Source organism: Podarcis cretensis (genome assembly GCF_951804945.1).
Source record: "Podarcis cretensis genome assembly, chromosome: 6".
Taxonomy (NCBI): Eukaryota; Metazoa; Chordata; class Lepidosauria; order Squamata; family Lacertidae; genus Podarcis; species Podarcis cretensis.
Window position 1 is genome coordinate 20,748,558 of NC_137175.1, and position 24,192 is coordinate 20,772,749.

The window sequence follows — 24,192 nt, forward strand, 5'->3', positions numbered from 1 at the left end:
AAGCCATGCATCTGAACCATGGGCGACCACCAGTAGTGACTTGGCAGGGATATAAGGGATCAGGTGGTTCTTACATCAGATACCCAGGGGCATCGCTGGGTACCAGCTGGGGCTCCGAACTCAGCAAGGGACCCATTGCCAACCCTCTGCTTTTCTTCCTCCTTGCTCTTGCTACCTGTTTGCCATTCCTCACAAGGAAAATGAACAGCAACAGGAAGGGAGAGAAGGAACAGCAGCATCCATCAGACCTTGCCCTCTCCCTCTGGGTGAGTTTGCAAACTGGACCAGCCCATAGGGTGAGGGGCAAGCAAATAGGCAAGGGAGATAGCAATGAGGAAGTGCTGAGCCCACAGAGAGCATCTTGCCCAAAGGCCCTCGAAACATGGGTCTGTCCAAGAAAGGAAGCTTGGTCTTAATTCTTAAGTGAAATCTGCAATGGTACGTCCTTAGGAATGAAATTGGCACAGTTGATTTCCTGGTAAATCCTTCCACCATCCTGCAGGATGTGGAGAAGAATACATATTGAATGCCTAAATGGAAGTTGGCCTTGTAGAACACCACTTTTGATGAGAAAGAAAACACAATTTAAATGTCAAATAGACCTTTAGCCCCACTGGGGATCTGGCATGTATATTGGTATGTATCTAGCCAGAATCACACAGTGGAACATTTTCAGTTCAGAAACCAGCCTGTTGGGGAGAGTTTAAAGCACAGATGGCCTTCCAGACATTTTTTGAATAATGTCACAACATTGGCCATGGTGGCTGAGATTAATGGGAGTAAGAGGCTAATAGCATCTGGAGGGCCACAGCTTCCCCATCCTGCTCTAAAGACTGCTGGCCCTCACTTTTTCACAAAAGTTATCAAGAGTTGCAACCAAAGGTGACTTTCCACTTGTGGAAAGGACTTCTGCTTCCACAATGTGGAACACTGTTTTCAAAACAGATGGAAGCTGGTTTGAGGGAAAATGTGCCAGAGAACAGCATTTCTCCAGAAGCAAGAGGATTGTGGCTGATATTGTGTGTACTCACTGGAGCCTGAGTAAACAGCAACGTGTACACAGTCATTGTACACATATTACACACCATAGATGGTGATATTGTCAATAGATGAGGAGACTGATTATGAGAAAGAAGGGATGGAAGAGATAAAACTCAGTTTTGGATATACTGAGCATGAGACAAGCAAGAAGAATAGCAGAAAAGCAGATAGATATTTAATATAGATATGAATTTTCAAAAGGCACGCATAATGAGTTGAAGATGAAAGGGTTTGAATAGAGAGGTAGAGATGCTACAATTTCCGTATAAATGGTACTGAAAGTCATTGTAATTAATACATTTGTTCAAGATGACTGTGATATTTATATTGCAAGAAAAGAAAAGTATTTTAAAGAGGATTTTTATTGTTTCTATCCCCACTTGCCAGAGCTGGGTTCCTGACACTGTTTGGCAATGAAGGCAAAGATTATGAGGATAGCAGGAATCAGGCTAAAGACCTAGCCTTCTCCCTGGAAATATATACTGAGTTTTATAAACTGGACCGTCTTTTGATGAAAGCTGCTCGCTCCATCTTGAGTGCAGGTTGGTGTGGCTGGTCAAGAACAATCATTCCCCAAACTCTGGTGCTTGGTAAATTGGAAGTGGTGTGTGGCTTGGCCTCCAAAAACAACGCACTCCATCACCAAACCCAGAAATCCATCTCTCAGCCTTTGTAGGCAGAGCTAACTGCTTGAGGCACCAGACTTGGGGTGAGCTCATGGGACTCTGGAGAATTGTAGGAGGCTGCCCCACCCCAGCATTTGCTGTTTGAGGTGGCTTTCTCAATCTGCCTAACGGTAGGGTCGGCTCTGCCCTATCCCCCAACACACCTTTATTTATGTAAATTTATTTTTTGCATTTTAAAATTAAGTTATGTGTATTTGCATAAATGCATATGCCTATGTGTGTGCATGCACACACACACGAGCGCACAGATCTCTAACGGATCTTGGATAGCCATAGGATTTCAGAACCGGAGGGTACGGTAATTTGAAAGCGATCTACTCCAACCTCCCTGCTTTGTGCAGGAATTTTGCAATAACAGATTCCTATGCAGATGGGCCTGATGGGCCTCTTAGTTCACCTAGTGAAAGCAAGGCTGCCACCTCCCAGGGAAGCCTTTTATACTGCCAAAAAGCTCTTGTTATTAGGAGCTTTCTCTTCATGTTATGCCCAAGTCTGCCTCCTTGCAATTTCCACCCCTTTGTTTTGTCTTGCCCGCTGGACCAAAAGAACACAAGTCTGCACCATCATCTAGATCTGGTGGCCCATCACCGTTGAGCTCTTTTGCTAAACCAGCAGAGCTTCTATCACACTCCTTTTCCACCGCTGCCAGAGCCATCTCTACCTTGGGAGCATTTTGGGCTAGCCCCTGTTTCTCAAGTTTCATTCTCATGTCTTCAGAGTTTTGGCGGCGGCAGCTGCTGCTCAACTAACCAGATGTTCCCAGTTGCAAAAAACGAGCCCATAACACTGCTGCATAAATGTGATCTGACAGTAACAGAAATGTAGCTTCCGAGAAGGATTAGACTACTTAATGTACAGAAGCTATTATGAGCAGTAGATGGTGCTATTGTGCAACCTTTCAGGTCCTTTTGCCTTGCAGGGAGTTGTGGTTTGCTTGTCTTTTAAGGAATAGATAGATCTGGTTACCCCAGGGGTCAGCAAACTTTTTCAGCAGGGGGCCGGTCCACTGTCCCTCAGACCTTGTGGGGGGCTGGACTATATTTTTTGGCGGGAAATGAACAAATTCCTATGCCCCACAAATAACCCAGATATGCATTTTAAATAAAAGTACACATTCTACTCATATAAAAACACGCTGATTCCTGGACTGTCCGCGGGCCGGATTTAGAAGGCAATTGGGCCGGATCCAGCCCCCGGGCCTTAGTTTGCCTACCCATGGGTTACCCATTAGAATGATACTTGCAGAATAGTGGAAAAACTATGAGGACTACTAAGACAGTGGAAACCTCCATGGCAGCAGAGTTCCACCACTGGCATAGCCCAGCAGAGGGACCACCACTTAATCCTAACTCCTCTTTCCCAGTAGTGCTTATCATGGGGTTAGGATTCTGCTCTCAGTGCTGTACACATATCAAAAGATAAAACAGTCCTTGTCTACAGACTTACAGTCTAGTAGACATGATTCAAAAGGAAAGGGGAATGGGGAGGGAAGAGGAAAGCAAGTATCTGAACAGTTCCTCCTCCTCTAGCTGGTTGATGGGGCCCAACTAGTCCTTAACATGCCATTATACACCTCCTGGGAGGCAAAGGTTTCAGCCTCTGCTCACTGACAAAGACCAGAGTGTGTTTCCCTTTATCTCTGCAATCCCAGGGTACAATCCCAGTTCTCCTGGATTCAAATTCTTGCTCAGCTATGAATGGTGGCATTGGAGAATCTTTCAGTATACCTACTGATTTATGAAATCATTTGTGTCCCACCTTTCATTCCTAACAAGGACCCTCAAGATGGCTAACAATTAAAATTGGAATTAATGCATATAATGCAATAATCTATGGCAATCTAAGATAATCTCACAGGGTTGTTGTCCGGATAAAATGAGACGGCCCTATATGTGCTGTTGTGACCTCTTGGGGGGGGGGGAGGTATATTAGTGCAATCACAATAATACAACATCTATATTGATGCCACTGGCTTTTCTATGTGCAGCGGAAAAGAAGGAAATCAACAGCCTTAGGAAGCACCTCTGGAAGTTACTATCTGTGAAGGGACTGGATTGCAGAGCTAACCGAAGTGTTTGGCTTGACAGCTACAAACAGCACTTGGTGGACCTTGGAGTAGATGAAAATATGCAGACAAGAGCAATGCTGTTGCAGCTCTGGAGTACTCAGGTAGGAAATGCCACCATCCCACTTCCTCAATCGACACTTTTCTTTTGGAGTTTAAACGATAGGCCTGACTCTCCACTTCCAAACTTCCATGCAACCTCAATTTTTTTTATCATGAATGGGTGAAGTTAGGAACATGTACATTTTAATCTAAAGGCCTATCATTCATGTAAATGTAGCACGTGAATGTGATTGCTGCATTTGTATATAGGTTCTCTGATATTTGCTATGAAGACCTGCATGCCTGCATTTGCCAAAGAGCTATCAGTGTTTAGACAGTGACAATCTGCTTCTCAAGAGGGACTCTGTATCCTAGTGGAAACACAAGGTTTGCATGCAGAAGGTCTTAGGTTCAAACCCTGGCATCTCCATTTAGGGCTGAGGAGGTCATTTAAAATAATACTGACCGAGAAGAAGAAGTATAACAATGTGATAACATAATATTGTATATAAACAGCAGAATGTTTCATTTGATGTAATAAACCAGAAATGGTAGTTGAGGGAAGTCAACAGGGAGGGGGGAAATTGGAAAATGTATGTTTAACAATGATATTAGATATTTGTTTTGAGAAAAGAAAATTAATAAAAAATATTTTTTTTAAAAAAATATAATAATAATAATACAGTCATACCTTGGGTTAAAGTAGCTTCAGATTGAGCATTTTCAGGTTGCGCTCCGTGGCGACCCAGAAGTAACAGAGTGCGTTACTTCCGGGTTTCACTGCTCGCGCATGCGCAGACGCTCAAAATGACGTTGTGCACATGCACAGACGCGGCGATTTGTGACCCGCGCAGACGCGGGTTGTGTTCGCTTCAGGATGTGAACAGGGCTCCAGAACGGATCCCGTTCGCATCCAGAGGTACCACTGTACTGACCAACTGGATAGCTCAGCTGGTTAGAGCTTCTTGCTGATAACACCAAGGTTGCAGGTTTGAGCCCCATATGGAAAAGCTGCATATTCCTGCATTGCAGGGGTTTGGACTAAATGATCCTCAGGGTCCCTTCCAACTCTGTGATTCTATTACCTTTATGGGCTAAAGCCTGATTTGCTATAAAACAGTTTACTACTAGGGGAGTATCAGTAGGGGCAGAAGAACATTGTATTCAGGAGCCCCTAATCCACAGGCACCTTTTTGAGCACTCTGAAAACCACTGCATGCAGCTTGCTTTTCTGCTTCTTCCACCTGTACACACACACATTCCACACGCATTAGTGCATCTGCCCCAAATGACATTGGGGCAGTTTCCCTACAGCTTCCCTAGCAGATGACAGGAATTTTCTGGAATGCAGTCTCCAAGGAAGCGGAAGAGACTTTATTCCACCACCACCCCAAAAAGCACGAATAAACGCATTTGCTTGCAACATGAAAGATTAAAAACCTTGTGCACTTTGTCCCCTCCTTTAAATGCCTGCACTTTAATTAAAAGAGCAATCGCCCTCCTTGAAAAGTTGTGCGGAATAAACTTGCATCCTCCTCTCCAAAAACAGCATGAATTATGCATGCCCTGCGCTCCTCTCTGTTAGGTTTAATGTACTGTTGATGCACTTGCTATCAGCGATGGTGCTATATTGCATTTCACTTAATCATCACAATTTTAAAAAGAAAAGCAGAGGAAAAGTACACAAAGCTTGTTCCGTCGGATATTTTTTTTACCCTTGATTTTCCACAGAGTGTATTTTCCAGATTCTGAAATAGATTTGCCATCCTGGGTGCAAAGGGGCAGGTGGGAAACATCCCTATGCGAAGACAACCTGTTTCTATAATTAGGGAACTCTGAAACCCTCTTCAAAAGTTCACCTGCTACATGATTAGGATAGTTCATGGAGGAGAATGGAGATGAGCTCAACAGCTCCATCCTTTTATGTCACCTCTTGAACTCTCAGATCCGTAACTTTCCACGGCTTGGGAACTGAACTGCTTTGGCAAGCAACCTTCTCTTCTTGTGTCAGCTCTCCATGCATTTTGAAAGCCTGGAAGACCAGGGTTCTAGATTGTACAGTGCATGTGTACAGCAGGCTCCCTGCTACAGAAATTCAGCCCCAGACATGTGGAGGGCTATGATGAGAACATGATGGAGGGAGCATGTTCAAGCTAGATGCTAAAAACTCAAGCGGAGCTGAAACTGTCCCTCGCATGATTCCAGTTACATGGAGGAAATGCACTTCCAAAGAGGTCTTGAGTTCTCAGCTGTCCATGTAGCACTGATGGTCAAACTCTTGCTCCAGGTTCAACACATTTAGGAAGGGGGCTTAACATTGTAAATGGGCTATGGGGGTGAGGGGGTGGTCTGTCCCAAGTGCCATCCAGGGGAATCATAGAATCATAGAGTTGGAAGAGACCACAAGGGCCATTGAGTCCAACCCCCTGCCAAGCAGGAAACACCATCAGAGCACTCCTGACATATGGTTGTCAAGCCTCTGCTTAAAGACCTCCAAAGAAGGAGACTCCACCACACTCCTTGGCAGCAAATTCCACTGTCGAACAGCTCTTACTGTCAGGAAGTTCTTCCTAATGTTTAGGAAGTGACATTGCGGCCGCCCTCATCCCCCGGGACTCTCGCCGCTTGCTGTACACCCCCAGGATGTGCAATGCTTGCTGTGCATGCCCTGGGACGCACACCGCTTGCTGCACACACACCCTGATGTGTGCCACGCCCCCTGGGATGTGCACCAGCCATGCCCCCAGATGTACACCGCCCCTAGTGCTGGAGCAGGTAGCTTCGCCACTGCCTGGAATTGAAGCTGGCACCTTTTGCGTTCAACTTTTCTGGCACTTTTTCTCCATATGGCCATTGGCTGCAGCAAGCTTAATGATGTGGGTGTATACAAGCCAACCTCATAAGCTAGGTCTAAACAAAGCACAAGACTAGAGCAAAAGCTATGAGGTTTAGGAAAAATTGGGGGGGGGGGAGCAAATATCTCACTTTTTCCTTTTTTTACTCCCTTTTGCTTTGTTCAGCCTTTAGAGAGCAGTATAACCATTCTTTTCCAGCTCGTTCCTGTAGTTCAGATTGCTAGAAGCCTTGTTTTTGAACAAGAAGTGAGATGTAGGAATTGTATAGAGAGAAAGGGATGTACTGTGGCTCAGTAAAAGGACACACACCATGCATGCAAAAGGTCTTGCCTTTCATCTCTGGTAAGGGATGTGAGAAGGCAGTGATTTCTGTACTCATCACAATCTGTTCTGCTTCCATTCTGCAGCACTTTGGTTTCCACCAAATACTACATTATTCACCATGCTGTCTGCTATGGCTGAATTTATGTCGTAATTCCTGTTACCATTATCACCACGTATTCAACCATGCTTGGTTCGGGTGCTTGAGCTCTGGCGCATCGAAACCCTGAGGAAAACTTACATAATTTGCATATTTATGAAACCTTCCTAACTTATATTCATTGCAATGTAAGGGAGGTAGATTGAGATGCAAAGTTATCCACACACACACTCCATCCAAACTCTCTCCAGCATAGTCAATCAGGGGTTGAGATTGCCCTGCAATTGGTGCCCATTGATTTCAACAGGTCTGCTCTAAGTATGACATGGGTACAAGCCTTCATGTTCTGCTTCCGGCTTTGATTCAATTACAGTGGTACCTCAGGTTACATACACTTCGGCTGCGCGGCAGCAGCAGGAGGCCCCATTAGCTAAAGTGGTGCTTCAGGTTAAGAACAGTTTCAGGTTAAGAACAGACCTCCAGAATGAATTAAGTTCTTAACCCGAGGTACCACTGTATATGCCTAAATTCACAGGGCTTGTCCAGGCTCCTCCTGTTATTGTCTTCCTGATAAAAGTATTGTCAGATGCTTCGAGTTTCTGAAGGAGCCGATTAGGTCTGGGAATACTATCATTAATAATGCACAAGTGCTTGAAAGGTATTTATCAGCCTTTCAGGGCAATCCTTCAAGAACCATCCTCTTGTTAATTTACTTTCATGTTATGGATGCAATTGGTGTTCTTTACAAATGAAAATGATATTTACAGTGACTTGTGTTTTGTTTCCGTATGTTGTTGTAGTAGATGCTTTATTGATTCATGAGTTGTGTTGTTGTTTTGTTGTTGTTGTTGTTGACAATCTTGTTGTTGTGTTTATTTTTAGAATAATGCAGGGCCTGCAGTTTTCTGGCTTCTCCTGTTTCTTTTAAAATACCCTTCAGCCATGGCAGCAGTTCAAGGTGAAATAGAAGGAATCTTTCGAAGCAGAAGACAAAAAATTGGACAAATGCATGGAATCAGCCAAGAGATTTTAGACTGCACACCCATTTTTGGTTAGTAATCTCACATTTGGAGCCAGCCTCAGGCAATTCGATACCTTCCATGAAACTTTAAAACAAAAAAAATGAACATGTTATTTATTATTACATTATCCTGCCTTGGCTCCAGAGAGCAAGATAGCATATATGGTTCTACCCATCCCTATTTTTTTGCCTCAACAATCCTGTGAGGTAGCTTAGGCTGACAAATGGTGTCTGGGTCTAGGTCACTCAGTGAGTTTCATGGAGAAGTGTGGATTTGAACTCTGGTCTCCCAGGTCCTAGCCCAACACCCTAACCACTAGACCACACTAGCTCACAGCAGTACCACTGGCTCCTGGAGTCCCTGCATCCATCCCATGTGCCTCTTTGACATCCAATTTTCCTTCACATATTTCCCTTCACCACCAGATTCTCCGGGGTCCCTACATTTCTGTGGTCTGAGTTGCACTGTTTCCAGATACCCCTGTCATGGTTATAGCTGTCTCCATGTGCTGCTCATTTACTCAGTCTTTCTGAATCTGTGCAGAGTTGGCCCTATCATTAGGAAGAGAAAGGCAATCATCATTGGGGCAGGGCCTACATACTTAAAGCAGGATCCCTGCTTCAGACCTTTAGCCTCAACATGAGAGGGCATAATGGTGGGGGCAAGGAAAGCATCTTCCCCTGATACAACTGTAATCAGCTGAGGAGAGAACTAAAGCAGCCTAAAATCTGCACTTCTGTGCAGGAAACGGTACATAACTCTCATATGATGGCGCCTCCTCAAGTATTCCATTACATGTGTCCTGTTTCAGTCATGCTGGGAACCTACAGGGAGCTGAGCAAGACTTGGAAGGACTGGTTTTGAATGGGAGACCATCAGAAGCTGGTGTTACTATTAAAATTTACAGGACCTTAGACAGGTCCTAGGCACCCATGAATTACTTCAACAATGCTCACATAACCAACTGAGGTCCTAAGTCATGGTGGTGGCCTCTTCAGTGCTTGGGCAGAGCCCTGGTTTGAGAACCCTGGCATTCTCTTGGTACGATTTCTATCTTCTCATCCAAAAGATAAGAGAACTTTGGGTCCATGATGAGTTGGTGGAGTTCCTCATTGGAGGAGCCTGAGACTACTTCAGGGATAAAGTCAGAGATCAAACCTCCCTATGCAGGGTGATCCATGGAGTGTTATTAATTACTGGGCCTCAGGCACACTTGGAATGTGCAGGTTCCCTGAGGAAGACTCATATGTGTGGAAGCCTCAATCAATATCTGAAGTGCAATAAGTTGGCTGGCACTTAATACCTCTTTCACTCACTCTCCCTCCCCTAAATTTCTCTGAAATGCACATCTAAATTGCTGCTGAGCCTCCCCTGCAAGATTTATGTGAATGTGTGATTATTCTTAATGTGTAGTCATAAAGAGAAGAGAAATACTTCTTCATTAGCATCTGCCAAATGTAGGACTCCAACATACGCTTATATAATCATTGCACAAGCGTCCGACTCAACATCAAATTTATTTGCCTCTCTCAAGAGAAGGTTGTGCCTAATGTTCATGGGTGAATATTTCTGGCCTACAAAGGTCACATTCTACACCACCCCCTCCCAAATCTGTACCTTTTCAGATTGGTTCACTGTCCCTCTGTGGAGCTGCTTCGGCACCATTTTTTAAATCTTCATTCTTGTTGGCTGCCTGATTCAGTCAGTCAAGGAGCACAAAGCCAGCATGATATCACTGTGCCACATAACCAATCAGGGCTGGCTACGTGATGATGTCATCAGTCCAATTAGAGTGGCAGCCATGCCTCCTGCCCTCCCTTTGAATGGGCAACAGTCTTTGTCATATTTTGCAGGGCCTCCCAAGCTATCACAGAATCCCTCCACCCACATTTCATCTCATTGGTCAATGGAGGAATGCCCAAATTTCCTTGTTGGCTTTTGGAGGAACACTCAGATAATTAAGGTATTAATTTACACAGCATTTCTAACTGATTGTGGACTTTAAAATCCCTAGTTTAGTCATCTCTTCCCTTCCAAATGTGGAGAAACAGTGGAGCAGCATTGCCAACATTGTGATCAGAACTGAGAAATCTAAAAGACAAGGTAGCCCTAGATCACCATGTCCTTTCATTAGATTACTCCTTAGGCACAAGGAGTATTTTAAGTCACTACATCTTGTTCCAAGCACTGCAACTCCTACATTTGCACCATAGTGCCTTTGTCACCGACCATGTTTCCTTAAAGAGGAATGTTCATTAACTCTGTTCAAAACTGCTATTAAAACAGGGTTGATTTGTCCCGGCAGTGACACATTTTCACACCATTTTTTCTGCTAAAGATCAGCATATGCCGTGTAAGGACCTTTTTCAGCTGCTAGGGAAGATGGGCAACAAACCTGTTCAAACCAAGAATGCTCAAGGAGGATAAGACTAAGTACTAAGCACAACTGCTTGGAAGTACTTGTCCCATGGCAAAAAAAGAAGAAGAAGCAGCTCCAAAAAATCAGCAGATCCTCACTATACACTTAAAGCATATTCCATGCACAAATTACAGCTCCCAGTATTGCCAGTTGTTGTTGTTGTTGTTTTGGGGGAAGCTACTTGCTTTAAATGTGTGTTGAATAGCCTTTGAATGTATGGTGCGGATCTGCTCATAGAAAAGTACGTAGTTTTTTTGGGAGAAAAATCCTAGCCTGGCTTTCACCCTGTCATGAAGTTTTCTATGTACAGGATTTGATATTCATTCATTCATTCATTCATTCATTCATTTATAAAGGGTCATTCCATTCTTTCCCAGCTAGAAATTGTAGCGGTCTAGTTCAGGAACTTTTTCGTCTTACTATAAACTAGTTTTTCTAAACAGCCTCTAAATTCTGGTTCCACAGGGAGCTCGAAGAGATATGGATTGCTTTCATTTTATCTTCACAACATCCATGTGAGACAGGTCACCCAGCAAATTTCATGGCTGAGTAGGGAATTAAAACCTGAGTCACGTGGCTCCAGTCTTTACTTTCTGACAGTGACCCCATACTGGCCTCCCACACTGTTAAAGAACACAAATCTGTGTTCTTAAATAATTGGAGGGAGTTCTTAAGTCTTTGAGATGTAGGTACGATATATGAATGGTCATAGTGCTGTGCAATAAGTATAGTACAATATATGTGCATTACTAGTAGTAATTATTATTTTTTAAAATATATACATATACCATTTTCAGCCATCAAGATGGATTTAAGGGTAGAACACTAGAAATCTAATGCCGTGAAACAGAATATCTTTCAATCTGTACTGTTATGGTATAAACTGTAAGGAATGGGATGGTGGTTTTATAAAGAAATGGAGGGGAATAGCACACACCTGCTGTTTGCACTTAATGTATTTGCAGCAGGAAACCTTGGTGTAACCGTGATGTGCCTTTGGTAAATGTAAGGAATTGCAAATAGAAGGAATCTAACAGACTGGCAAATGTAATAGTAGGAATCTAAGGGATGCGAGTAGCACTGTGGGTTAAACCACAGAACCTAGGACTTGCTGATCAGAAGGTCAGCGGTTCGAATCCCTGCAACGGGGTGAGCTCCCATTGCTCAGTCCCTGCTCCTGCCAACCTAGCAGTTTGAAAGCATGTCAAAGTGCAAGTAGATAAATAGGTACCGCCCCAGCAGGAAGGTAAACAGGTAAACAGCATTTCCATGTGCTGCTCTGGTTCGCCGGAAGCAGCTTAGTCATGCTGGCCACATGACCCGGAAGCTGTACACCAGCTCCCTCGGCCAATAAAGCGAGATGAGTGCTGCAACCCCAGAGTCGGCCACGACTGGACCTAATGGTCAGGGGTCCCTTTACCTTTACCTAAGGAACAGAGAAGGTTGCTTTATACTAAGTGAAGACCCTTCCTCCATCTAGCTCAGTAATACACTGACGGACAATGGCTATCCCAGATTTCACACAGAGGGTCTTTCTCCCAGCCCCACCAGGAAATGCCCAGGATTGAACCCAATACTTTCTGCATGCAAAGCATGTTCTGTACCATTGAGCTACAGCTGCAAGCCTCTTCCTTTTTCATTGGACTAGACTCCTTATCGCTTTTCCTTTGCTGCCAGTTCAGTTTCTATCTCATGGTGGAATTTTCTTAAGTGAATTTGCAGTGTTAGAAAAGTGAGCCATCTCCTTGGGACACAGAGATAAAGGCAGCTGCTCCTACCTTTGTTCCTTTGCATGTTTATTGGACGCAGTAATTTCCCCCCTTTGCTTCTCCCGTTTGTACAGACAGCGCATTGAATGAAATGCTACGTTTGACAGCAGCTCCTTTCATCACCAGAGAGGTCCTTCAAGACATGCGCCTGAGACTGGCAGACGGCAAAGAGTACAGCCTGAGAAAAGGAGATAGGCTTTGCCTCTTTCCATTTATAAGCCCTCAAATGGACCCTGAAATTTATGAGGAGCCAGAGGTAAAGCTGCACCGTTCTGAATCATGTTCCTCCTGACAGTTTCCTCCACAGATTCCTTTCACTGCGTGGCTTATTTAAACCCACTGGGTCGAGTATTGTGACAATGCCATGTGCAGCATCCTTAAGACCACAAGACAATCCTGCTGGCTCTGGCCAATGGCCCATCTAATCCATCGTCCTCTTCTTACACTGGCTCACCAGTTGCCTATGGGAAGCCAGGACCCGAGCCCAGCAGCACCCTCGCCACTGGTGATTCCCAGTAACTGGTATTCAGAGGCACACTGCCTCCAATGATGATGAGGGTAGAACAGAAACTTCATGGCTAGTCACCACTGGAAGCCTTAACATCCATGATTCCGCCTAATCCTCTTTCAAAGCCATCCAAGTTGGTGGTCTTCATTCTATCTTGCGGGAGTGAATGGCACAGTTTAGCTGCCTGCTGTGGGAATAAGGGAATCTATCAGCTTTCTTGGATGAACCCCAAGATCTGGTATTATGACAGAGGGAGGAAATATTTTCTCTATCCACTTTCCCCATGCCTTGCATAGTTTTGACCACCTGCATCACGTCTCCTCTTAATTACCTTTTCTCTAAACTAAAAAGTCCCGAATGCTGCAACCTTGCAATCATTCCTCAGCGGGGGATTGCTCCATCTCTTTGTTTATTCTCATTTCTCTTAAAGCTTGACATGGGCATAAAACCCATGCCAACATGTGGAAATAGCACAATATTGACAGAGTCAACAATCCCATTCCTAAAAACAACCTAGCTTTCTGGGGAGGATAGCACATGTTTCAGGATTCTTAACACCATGCTAGCGTACAAACAAGGGACGCGGGTGGCGCTGTGGGTAAAAGCCTCAGCGCCTAGGTCTTGCCGATCGAAAGGTCGGCGGTTCGAATCCCCGCAGCGGGGTGCGCTCCCGCTGCTCGGTCCCAGCGCCTGCCAACCTAGCAGTTCGAAAGCACCCCCGGGTGCAAGTAGATAAATAGGGACCACTTACTGGTGGGAAGGTAAACGGCGTTTCCGTGTGCTGTGCTGGCTCGCCAGATGCAGCTTTGTCACGCTAGCCACGTGACCCGGAAGTGTCTCCGGACAGCGCTGGCCCCCGGCCTCTTGAGTGAGATGGGCGCACAACCCCAGAGTCTGTCAAGACTGGCCCGTATGGGCAGGGGTACCTTTATCTTTAGCGTACAAACTGGTACTGCTACCAGTTTCTCAAGGATTTCCATTTTCTTCTAAAAGAAACAAGTTTTAGCCCTTAAAGCTAGAGAGATAGGTTTGAAAGCACTTGTTGACATCTCAAAGGGGAGGGAGGTACAATTTCCAGTGATCAGGAAAGGCAGTTTGGATGCTCAGCAGACTTTTTGCCCCACCAAAGACTAGCTGAACCAGAAGTAACGCTGCACCTTGCACCTAATGACCTTAAGCCATTAGGTGGGTATGCAACCTAAGGCCCAGGGGCCGGATCTGACCCAATCACCTTCTAAATCTGGCCCACGGACAGTCTGGGAATCAGCATGTTTTTACATGAGTAGAATGTGTCCTTTTATTTAAAATGCACCTCTGGGTTATTTGTGGGGCCTGCCTGGTGTTTTTACATGAGTAGAATGTGTCCTTTTATTTGAAATGCATCTCTGGGTTATTTGTGGGGCATAGGAATTCGTTCATTATTATTTTTTCAATATATAGTCCAGCCCCCCACAAGGTCTGAGGGACAGTGGACTGGCCCCCAGCTGAAAAAGTTTGCTGACCCCTGCAGCTTAAGCCATGTTAGCTTATGGAATTCACTTCAACAGGACGTGGCAATTGCCACCAATTTAGGTTATTTTAAAAGGCAACGGGGGGGGGGAGGCAAATTGATGGAAGATCGTGCTACCAGTGGATGCCTCTGAATATCAGTTGCTGGAGAACAACAGGAGGAGAATTACCCTCATGTCCTTCTTAAGGGTCTCCCATGGCATCTAGCTGGCCATTATAAGGAAAATGGAAGCTAGACTAGAAGGGTCTTGGATATGATCTAGCAGGGCTCTTCTTATGTCCTTAAGCACATTCTATATGAAATGTGTTGCTTGACAGGAGTGCCAAGGCAGACCTAGAAAAACAGACTGTCCTTTTGCAATTCATCATTTGGACATACTGATCTCACTTATCTCCCGGCCTGCCATGTGAAATAGTGGAGAGCAACAGAGAGGGGGCAAAAGTCCTCATGGTTTGTGGATGTCGCATACACTGTATCAGCTTGGCTGGAAATGGCGAAATCCTCCATCCGTAAGTGCCTGAGCTGTTACTGTCAACACTGATCTGGCTCACCTGTTCCACCCTTGGTAGTGCTCCCGGAATTACTCTTGCGGTAGAAAACTTAATGGATCTACACAGCCATTGCAAGTTAGATATTAGATATGCCAACAAGCTATGATTTCTTGTATCCAAATCACAAAGAGCTGCTGGTTCACATAAACATATGGACACATAAACATATGGTTTTCCTACACCTGATTATTTTGTCTTTGGTGACTGGCTGCTGAATGGGTGAACTGATTTGATTGGGGGAAAAGATGGCATTGGGCGATGACAAAATTTCTACCTTTGATGTTAGATCTGAAGTGGCTCATTCACACACGCAGCATGTGTTGGTTTTACAGTCACGTGTGAACCTGCTCAGGTAATACGTATCCCTCAAAAATTGGCTCTCAGGACCAATTCCAGGAGTAAAAATAATAACTCTCTGGATGTAAAAATAGAATGATGTAATCCAGGAGTTCCCAAACTGTTGTCCCAGGACCATCAGTGGTCTACGAGATGGCATATCTGAATTATATATTCATACCAATTTTAATTGTAATTTTATTGTTTATTTTACAATTACACTGGCTGCAACAGGTAGAAAAATCATTAATGGTCTGGGAAGACCATCAGTAATTTTCAAATGGTCCGGGGGGTGGGGGGCAAAGTTCAGGAACCACTGATGTAAAGAATGCTAAGTGCAGACCAGAATTGATAAGTGGAATTCCTTTTTGGCTGTTGCTGTGACAACCTAAGGCACTTCTTTAATATATCAATGAGTTTTTCCTTCTCTGTCTTCCTACCTCCCTCGCACCAGCACCACGTTAATTTTCTCTTTGTTAACAAAGAATCAAACTGGGATTGCTTCCTCTTATGAACAGCCTCCCAGGGACCATTATGGTGGAAACGATGCTGATATTATTGTAACTCAAGTCTCATTAAATTATTGTTTGTAAGGTTGCACGAGGCTCACCTGCCTCTCAATTAGCAAGTAAATTCCTGTGTTCTATTTCAGGATCCAAAAACAACAAAAAAACCCAACAGCATGTTTTAAAGTATTTCTCAAAATGCTCATCAATGCCTTACATGACAGATTTAATTTGGAGCAAGCAGAGTCTGTCTGAGTAAGCTTAGAAAAAAATAAGGTTGTTAACCTTAATTGCAATTAAATGTTCCACTTTTGCCCCATTAAGCTTCCAGAGCAAACATCTTTCAGCTCCCCAGGCACTTCCATCCCCTGCTAAAGGATCCAGATGTGAATTCTGTAGAGGAGAAGGAAATGGGCCTAAATGCCTAAAGCAATGCCAAAGTGGCACTGTAGCCATGAGACGGGAGACTGGTGCTGTGGGCTGACTGGAAGGGTGTAGAGGAGGTTCTGGATTTGAAATGTTGTTCCATTTCCCCCATTCCACTCCCAAGGACAGCCAAAGAGACTTAGACTGAGCATCAATACATTCAACAGCCAATTCTAAATGCTCTTCCTCCTTCCTCCTTTGTCAGAATGGGCCTCAGGCAGACAACTGGGTAGAAGAAAGCAATGCATCAAAGATGCATTTACTTCCATCTGCCCCAAGGAAACCCCCATTAATTTTAACAGAGTTTGTGGAGGAGAGCTTACTGTGGATTTTCCCCTGTGTTGCCACTCTAAGCTTCCTCTTGTATCTTGTGACTGAAAAGGGCACAACAGGAGTAGCCAATGTGATATTCTCCAGATGTTGCTGGACATCAGCCCCAGCCAGCAAGGGATTATGGGAATTGTAGTCCAGTGACATCTGAAGAACACCACATGGGCTATCTCTAGTCTACATGTAAACAATGTGCCTTATCACAGAAACTTTTATTCTTTTATTATTGTAGTCACCCCTACAGTATATATATATTTTAAAAATCCAAACAGATTCCTGCCCATGACTCTAAATCCTTGCACGCTGCATTTTTAATGTTTCCTAAAAGAAACATTTGCTCACTTTGAACCTCTTCTTTCTTTCAGAAATTCAGATATGACCGATTCCTCAATTCAGACGGCACAGAAAAAACAGATTTCTATAAAGGAGGGAAAAGCCTCAAGTATTACTCCATGCCATGGGGAGCGGGAATAAATGTCTGTATCGGAAAGTTCCTTGCAGTCAATAGCATCAAACAGTGAGTGAATTTGTCATGTTGATATAATGACCACCTCTCGCAATAATTTCGACCGTAAGAAGCTAGCACTGGCTTGTAACAGAAAATGACAGCATGGCGTTTACTCAGAAGTAAAGTGGTTGATAGGAATTACTCCCTAGTAAGTTACATTGCAGCCAAGCACTGGCCATGATGGCTGGGGACCAGTGAGAGTTAGAGTCCATCATCATTCAACCACAGGTTCCATATCCCTGGTCTGTCTGAAATGCTGGAAAGTTAGTCGGTGTAGACTTGTCTGGTCCTCAACCTGATGTCCCCAGGTTGGACTACAAGCTCCATCATTGTTGGCAGTTGGTTATGCTGGCTGGGGCTGATGGGGACTGGAGCCCAACAACAGTTGGAGGGCTCCAGGTTGGTGGAGGCTGGTGTAGACAATATTGAGATGGACCAATATGGCAGTTTCCTATCACATACAGGATTCCCAGTCACATGGAAGGGGCCCAGTGTATGTAGGCATATTGCAGGGAGATACGCAACCAACACATGTGGGGGGGGGGCAGAGCCTGCTCCTAGCCGTCCTCCCAGCCATATGCATAGTTCAGAGGAACAACTTACATTGTTATTAATTCGATTTATGAGCTGCTTGACACATAAGGACTCTCCAAGTGACTTACCGAATTTCAAAAGCATAAAGCATGGCATGAAATCAGGAAAAAAACTAACAACGTATTGCAATAAAAGCGGTACAATAGCCTATAAAATAAACCCAATAAAATAGCAGCGAAAACGTTCCATCAATATAGAGAAAAGCCATCGGAGTTCTGTCAGGCACAGAAGACAAACTTCCCACTCCTTTGCTGTCCTGCATTTCCAATCAGATACTTAAAGCATGCTTTGAAAAATTTCTCCTGAGTTAGCAGGTTGACACCAGCAACTATCTAGCCCAGGGGTTGTCAGCCTGGTCCCTACCGCCCACTAGTGGGCGTTTCAGGATTCTAAGTGGGAGGTAGGGGGTTCTAAGGCACAAGCTGAATCCTCCTTCCATTGAGCACTGGAAATTTTACCATCAAAAAAGATGCATTAGGTATAAAAAGGTTGACTACCCCTGATCTAGGCAAATGGTTGTGTGTACAGTGTGTATACAGTGCTACTCAGTAACCTGTGGGGCTGGCTCCAGCTTGAATATACTTGGTACAGCTCCTCCTCCTGCCCAGGTGGACCCCTCTGGCAGGTTTGTCTAGTGATGTTGCTCCTAAAATAGGTGCCAGGCACCTGCTGTTTCCAAGATAGCACTGCTCAAGGGGCATTGTGGGAAATTTAAATGGAAGCTGCCTGGTCATCCAGCATTGCACATCTGCAGGGGATGCAGAGGAAGTTAGAGGTTCCAGGGAGTTCAAGGCAGTGATCAAATGTGATGTGCCACCGTTCAGCTCATGGTCACAATGCTGCACAGTTAAAAGGTAAAGGGACCCCTGACCGTTAGGTCCAGTCGTGGACAACTCTGGGGTTGCGGCACTCATTTCGCTTTACTGGCTGACGGAGCCGGCATACAGCTTCCGGGTCATCTGGCAAACCAGAGCAGCACACGGAAACGCCATTTACATTCCCACCAGAGCGGTACCTATTTATCTACTTGCACTTTGACGTACTTTTGAACTGCTAGGTTGGCAGGAGCAGGAACCGAGCAACAGGAGCTCACACCATTCGTGGATTTGAACCGCCAACCTTCTGATCGGCAAGCCCTAGGCTCAGTGGTTTAGACCACAGTGTGCACAAATTGATAGAAAGCAATGTAAGACCTACATTGGCTCCCAGTACATTTCCAAGCACAATTCAAAGTGTTGGTGCTGACCTTTAAAGCCCTAAACAGCCTTGGTCCTCTATACCTGAAGGAGCATCTCCACCCCTATCGTTCAGCCCGGACACTGAGGTCCAGCTCCAAAGGCCTTCTGGCAGTTCCCTCACTGCAAAAAGTGAAGTTACAGGGAACCAGGCAGAGGGCCTTCTCGGTAGTGGCGCCCACCTTGTGGAATACCCTCCCATCAGATGTCAAGGAAATAAACAACTATCTGACTTTTAGAAGACATCTGAAGGCAGCCATGTTTAGGGAAGTTTTTAATGACTGATGTTTAAATGTATTTTTAATATTTTGTTGAAGCCACCCAGAGTGCCTGAGGAAATCCAGCCAGTTGGGTGGGGTATAAATAATAATAATAATAATAATAATAATAATAATAATAATAATAAGTTGTTGTTGTTGTTGTTGTTGTTGTTGTTGTTGTTGTTGTTATTAATTGTGCGAGCCTTCTATTTGCTACAATCTCAGTGCCTCCAGACTGTCAGTATTTTGCAGTAGAGATTCAAGCACATCCCAGGAGATGCAGGTTTACACAGTTAAAGTAGATTAAACCACCCAGTTGCCCTAGTGCCACAAATCCACTTTAAAAAAAGAATCAGTGTGGAAAGTGACAGGGAATTGCACTGAAAAGTATGGGATGGGCATGTTATTAGCGGGAAGATGTATGAACACCCTGAAGGCAAATCTGGATGAATGCAGGTTCAACGCTCATTATCAGCGCTCATTATCTCAAATAAGAATGAATGAATATGAATGAATGGATATGATTTAACTTCCTCTTAAGCTTTGGTGCAAGCAAATCAGGATGAATGCTCAACTAATATGTCATTTGGAGGAGCCCTAGGTGTGACCAGATGCCACCCCCATCTGTCTTGAATAATTTAAAATGAGCAGGTCACAATATTTTCAAGTTTATCTAAACTATCCATTTATTTTTCCACGGAAAGAAATGTTAGGTAGCATTGCTAAGCCATTGAAGGCGGCAGCTTTGATTCCATTAAAAGAAAATCATACAAGCTTATCACACTGTTTTATGCACACTTAGCTATGGTTTTCCCAGTAGTGATGTATGGAAGTGAGAGCTGGACCATAAAGAAGGCTGATCGCCGAAGAATTAATGCTTTTGAATTATGGTGCTGGAGAAGACTCTTGAGAGTCCCGTGGACTGCAAGAAGATCAAACCTATCCATTCTTAAGGAAATCAGCCCTGAGTGCTCACTGGAAGGACAGATCGTGAAGCTGAGGCTCCAATACTTTCGCCACCTCATGAGAAGAGAAGACTCCCTGGAAAAGACCCTGATGTTGGGAAAGATGGAGGGCACAAGGAGAAGGGGACGACAGAGGATGAAATGTTTGGACAGTGTTCTCAAAGCTACCAGCATGAGTTTGACCAAACTGCAGGAGGCAGTGGAAGACAGGAGTGCCTGGTGTGCTCTGGTCCATGGGGTCACGAAGAGTCAGACATGACTAAATGACTAAACAACAACAATATGGGAGTGAGGCCCATTGAAGACAGGGGAAGCTGTTTCTGAGTAGACATGCCTACAAGATTACTTTGTATGGCTGCAACCTATGCACACTTATTCAGGAGTAAGCTCCTCTAAACTATACTGTTAAACTGTAGTTTCCATTACAGTTAAGAGCTACTGGATAAAACAGAACTTTCTTCGTGCTGTATGGGGCCATACAGCAATCTGTGCATCTTACAAAATTGGAATTGTTGGAATGCTCTGTTTAAAGTATTGCTCTCATGGTTTATATTCATACTACCTATTTTACATTTTAAAAGTACAGAGCCAAGATCTTGGAGGCCACTACTTCCATCTTTCTTTCCCTCCCTACCCAACAGGCTTCTTGGCATGGTGGGCGGCAGCAGGGCAGATAGATTGATCTTGCCAGAGGTCTAACTGATAGCTCACCAAATGCTTTTGTAAGAATGCATGAAATCAGGCCCAGGGCCACATGTCGTCACATCCCTGTCTTTGGCCCTACTGATCATGTTATTTTTCTCATTTCAGGTGTGTTTTCCTCCTCTTAAGCTATTTTGATTTGGAGCTGAAAGATCCCAATGCAGCAATCCCAGCCTTCGACAAGGAAAGATACGGCTTTGGAATGTTGCAGCCAGAGAGAGATGTCATCATTCGATATAAACTGAAAGCTCAGTAAAATTATATATTTCTTCCCCTTATTGTCAAGCTCCTCTGGATATCTCTTCATGTTCTGCAAGAAAACAGCTGCTCACTGGTTTCAGTTGAAATTTATTTTGACATGACATGGGTTGCTAAGGTATATTTATATGTTATAGCTACAAAGAGGGCATAATAAATTGTTCTCTGTGGCATCTGCAAGCTGTTCATTTGCAAAAGCTAACTGGATGGCTATTGGGGCCCCTTCAGACAGGTGTTTTCTGGAACATGTCATTGACTCAGTAACAGTGGTGAGCTTATACCGGACCAATCCATACATCATTCTCCTTTCTTATTTTGTGGTGTTGCCCCAATACCATCTGGGGGTGCACTCTTACACTATACTGCAACAAAAGTGGAACATTTAAAAAACCCCAACAACCTTGACAGCATTTGATGTATAAAAAGTTACAGGATTTCATCAGGAAACTACAGGGCATGTACCTATTGCAAGCAAAGCAATATGTTTCCCCAAAACATTTCCATGTGCAAACTATCGAAAGTGGGAGCATGTGTAACTGCCCCGATACCATCACCACGGATGCATGATAACAAAAGAATGTCTGGAGGAGTTTCACCACACCATTGCAGGCCAATATGTTGTATATCCAAAAAAAAAAAAAAAAAAAAACTGGTGGAAAATTGCAGGTGCCATGTGGAACCATTTGAAGTGACTCCCATGTGACAGGCACAAGAAGACAATCGGCCCCACTTTGATCCACAAATAGTGGGTCATAGAATCATAGAATTGCAGAGTTGGGAGGGACCCAACTACCCTGGAATGTAGTGGATCAAACCTGCAACCTTGGCATTATCAGCAGGATGCTCTAACCAACTGAGCTAGTAGCTGAAAAGATGTTTGACACAAATTTGTCAGGTTGACCTGTACATCTTAGGTTAGTGATTTATGCTTTAAGGCTTTTCCAGGTCTCAGGTGTCTGGAGATTGCAGAAGGGTTATCCAGACAGCAGACCAAGAAACTGCCAAAGCTAGCCTGAATGAAACAGGCAGAGTGTGGGTCACTCAGCAATTGTTTTCCAAATCCCTAGACATTTTTTGGGGGGGATCTCTTCCTCTCACTTCCTGGTCTGATTTTCCCCACCTGCTTTGTCACCAAGGCTGCATCTACACAGCTATTAAAAAAAACGCTCTGAAAACGCTCTGCAAAAAACCGTTTTAAAGCTCACAATGGAAAATTTCACAGAGTTCCGATTTCAGCTTCACACCACCATCTGGTGTCACAATGTTATATGACATTTATAATGTTTTATTTTTAGTAATGTAGCTGAGTCCTAAAAGCTTGCAAGCCTCTGTATAATTACTTTAGAGTAAGTCTCATCCAGCTGGGTGCGACTTACTTCCAGGAAAACATGGAAAGAACCCCAGTCATGCTCTGGATCACACAACCTTACCAGGGAATAAGTTCTATTGAACTCAATGGAACTTTATTCTGAGTTGACATGCATTGGATTGTCCTGTTAATTACTATAGTTAATGGAGGAGATTCAAAATATTATATAGTGATAAATCACCAAACAAACAAACCAACCTCTAGCCACCTTTAAAAAATTACTGGTGCACTTTTTGCCTTCCGTTGCTAATGTTTTAATAAATCCAGCCATCAGCAAGTACAGGGGTACCTCGGCTTAAGTACTTAATTCATTCCGGAGGTCCGTTCTTAACCTGAAACTGTTCTTAACCTGAAGCACCACTTTAGCTAATGGGGCCTCCTGCTGCTGCTGTGCCGCCAGAGCACGATTTCTGTTCTCATCCTGAAGCAAAGTTCTTAACCCGAGATACTATTTCTGGGTTAGCGGAGTCTGTAACCTGAAGCGTATGTAACCTGAAGCATATGTAACCTGAGGTACCACTGTATATGTAGAAGTGTAGAGTTGGAAAGAGACCCCAACTGCAGTGCAGAAATCACCGCTAAAGAATCTGTGGCAGATAGCCACCCAACCTCTGTTGTGGGTGGTTGGGTGTTGAGTCCAACAGAAACAACAAAAACCATTACCGTGAAAAACCTTCTCATTGTTTTTGTTTTCAAGTTAGGGTTTGTATAATGCTCGTTCTACACAAAGCAGACCTGTTGAAATTAATGGACATGACTAACAGGTTCATTAATTTCAGTGGATCTTCTCTGAGCTTTGAACACAACCCTCAGAATTTTACTTTGCACAGAGCTTCCACGGGCAGGGCTGACTATGCGAATCCCCCCTAAGCATCCTTAGGGCAGCCATTGTCTCTCAGGCCTCCCTATCTACAATATAGAGATAATAAATTAATAGTGACCTACTTTATAGGGTGCTGTGTAAGCATGACTGAAATATGAATGTGAAGTACTTTGAATACACTTAAAAGGCTGCATTTAAGAGAGCCAGCATAGAATAGTGGCTACAGTGTTGGACTCAAACTGGGGGAGACCTGGGTTCCAATCACACATGACCCAGTCACTACGGCCAGAACCTCAAAGTGTCCCTCAAAGGAACAGTACAGGATTTTCAGAAGCTGTCCCAGTTTCTGATTTTGATCCTGGAATGTCCCAATCTTTCCCAGGACGTCCCTAAATGAGAAATGTTGGAGGGTATGTACAGCCTATGGATAAAATAGAGGAGAGGCCCACATGCACCGCCTTTAGATCCTAGGTGGAAAGGTGGGGCATAAAGTTAATACTGTAGTAATATATCCCATGATTATACAACCACTGGGCTTTTTTGACAACTTGCCAGTTGTTGTTGTTCCCAGTTAATTGGCTCTGAATTAGTGTATTGATTTTCTTCAGTCGTTTTTCTCTCTTCCCTTTAGTCCTGCTCGCATGACATGTCTGTAGATATGAGTGAGAGGATGGGTGGAGAGGGAAGAGGCAAGATTGTGCCCTCCTGGCCTCCATACTTGAATCTGTTCACCAACCAATCTGAGTAGCACCTGTCCATGAAAAAATGACATCCCTGGAGGCTCTCTCTATGCAGCTGGGATCTCTGGAAAGGCGAAGGTCCCAGATGAAATAGTCAAATTACGGTAGTTATTACTTTTCCTAAAGCCTTAGAAATGATACTTCATTCCATAAGCTATTACTGTTTACAAAATAGTTATGTGAGGGCAAGTTAGCTTTAAATACACCTAAGGTTGTGCAGACGGAAGAAATTGGGGATGTGTACATTAAAA

At 44.1% G+C, this 24,192-nt stretch overlaps 1 protein-coding gene across 3 annotated transcripts in view; it reads left to right on the forward strand.

The window, feature by feature from the left end:
• The window catches only part of PTGIS (prostaglandin I2 synthase), a 46,376-nt gene extending 25,187 nt beyond the window's left edge, over positions 1 to 21,189 (forward strand). For all 3 annotated transcript variants that reach the window (XM_079979523.1, XM_079979521.1, XM_079979522.1), the window contains exons 5-10: positions 1,429 to 1,583; positions 3,715 to 3,896; positions 7,993 to 8,161; positions 12,395 to 12,576; positions 16,853 to 17,004; positions 20,860 to 21,189. In XM_079979523.1, coding sequence (XP_079835649.1) covers positions 1,429 to 1,583; positions 3,715 to 3,896; positions 7,993 to 8,161; positions 12,395 to 12,576; positions 16,853 to 17,004; positions 20,860 to 21,007 — 988 coding nt within the window. In that variant the 3' untranslated portion in view covers positions 21,008 to 21,189. The remainder of the gene's footprint in view (positions 1 to 1,428; positions 1,584 to 3,714; positions 3,897 to 7,992; positions 8,162 to 12,394; positions 12,577 to 16,852; positions 17,005 to 20,859) is intronic.
• The last annotated feature ends 3,003 nt before the right edge of the window (positions 21,190 to 24,192 follow it).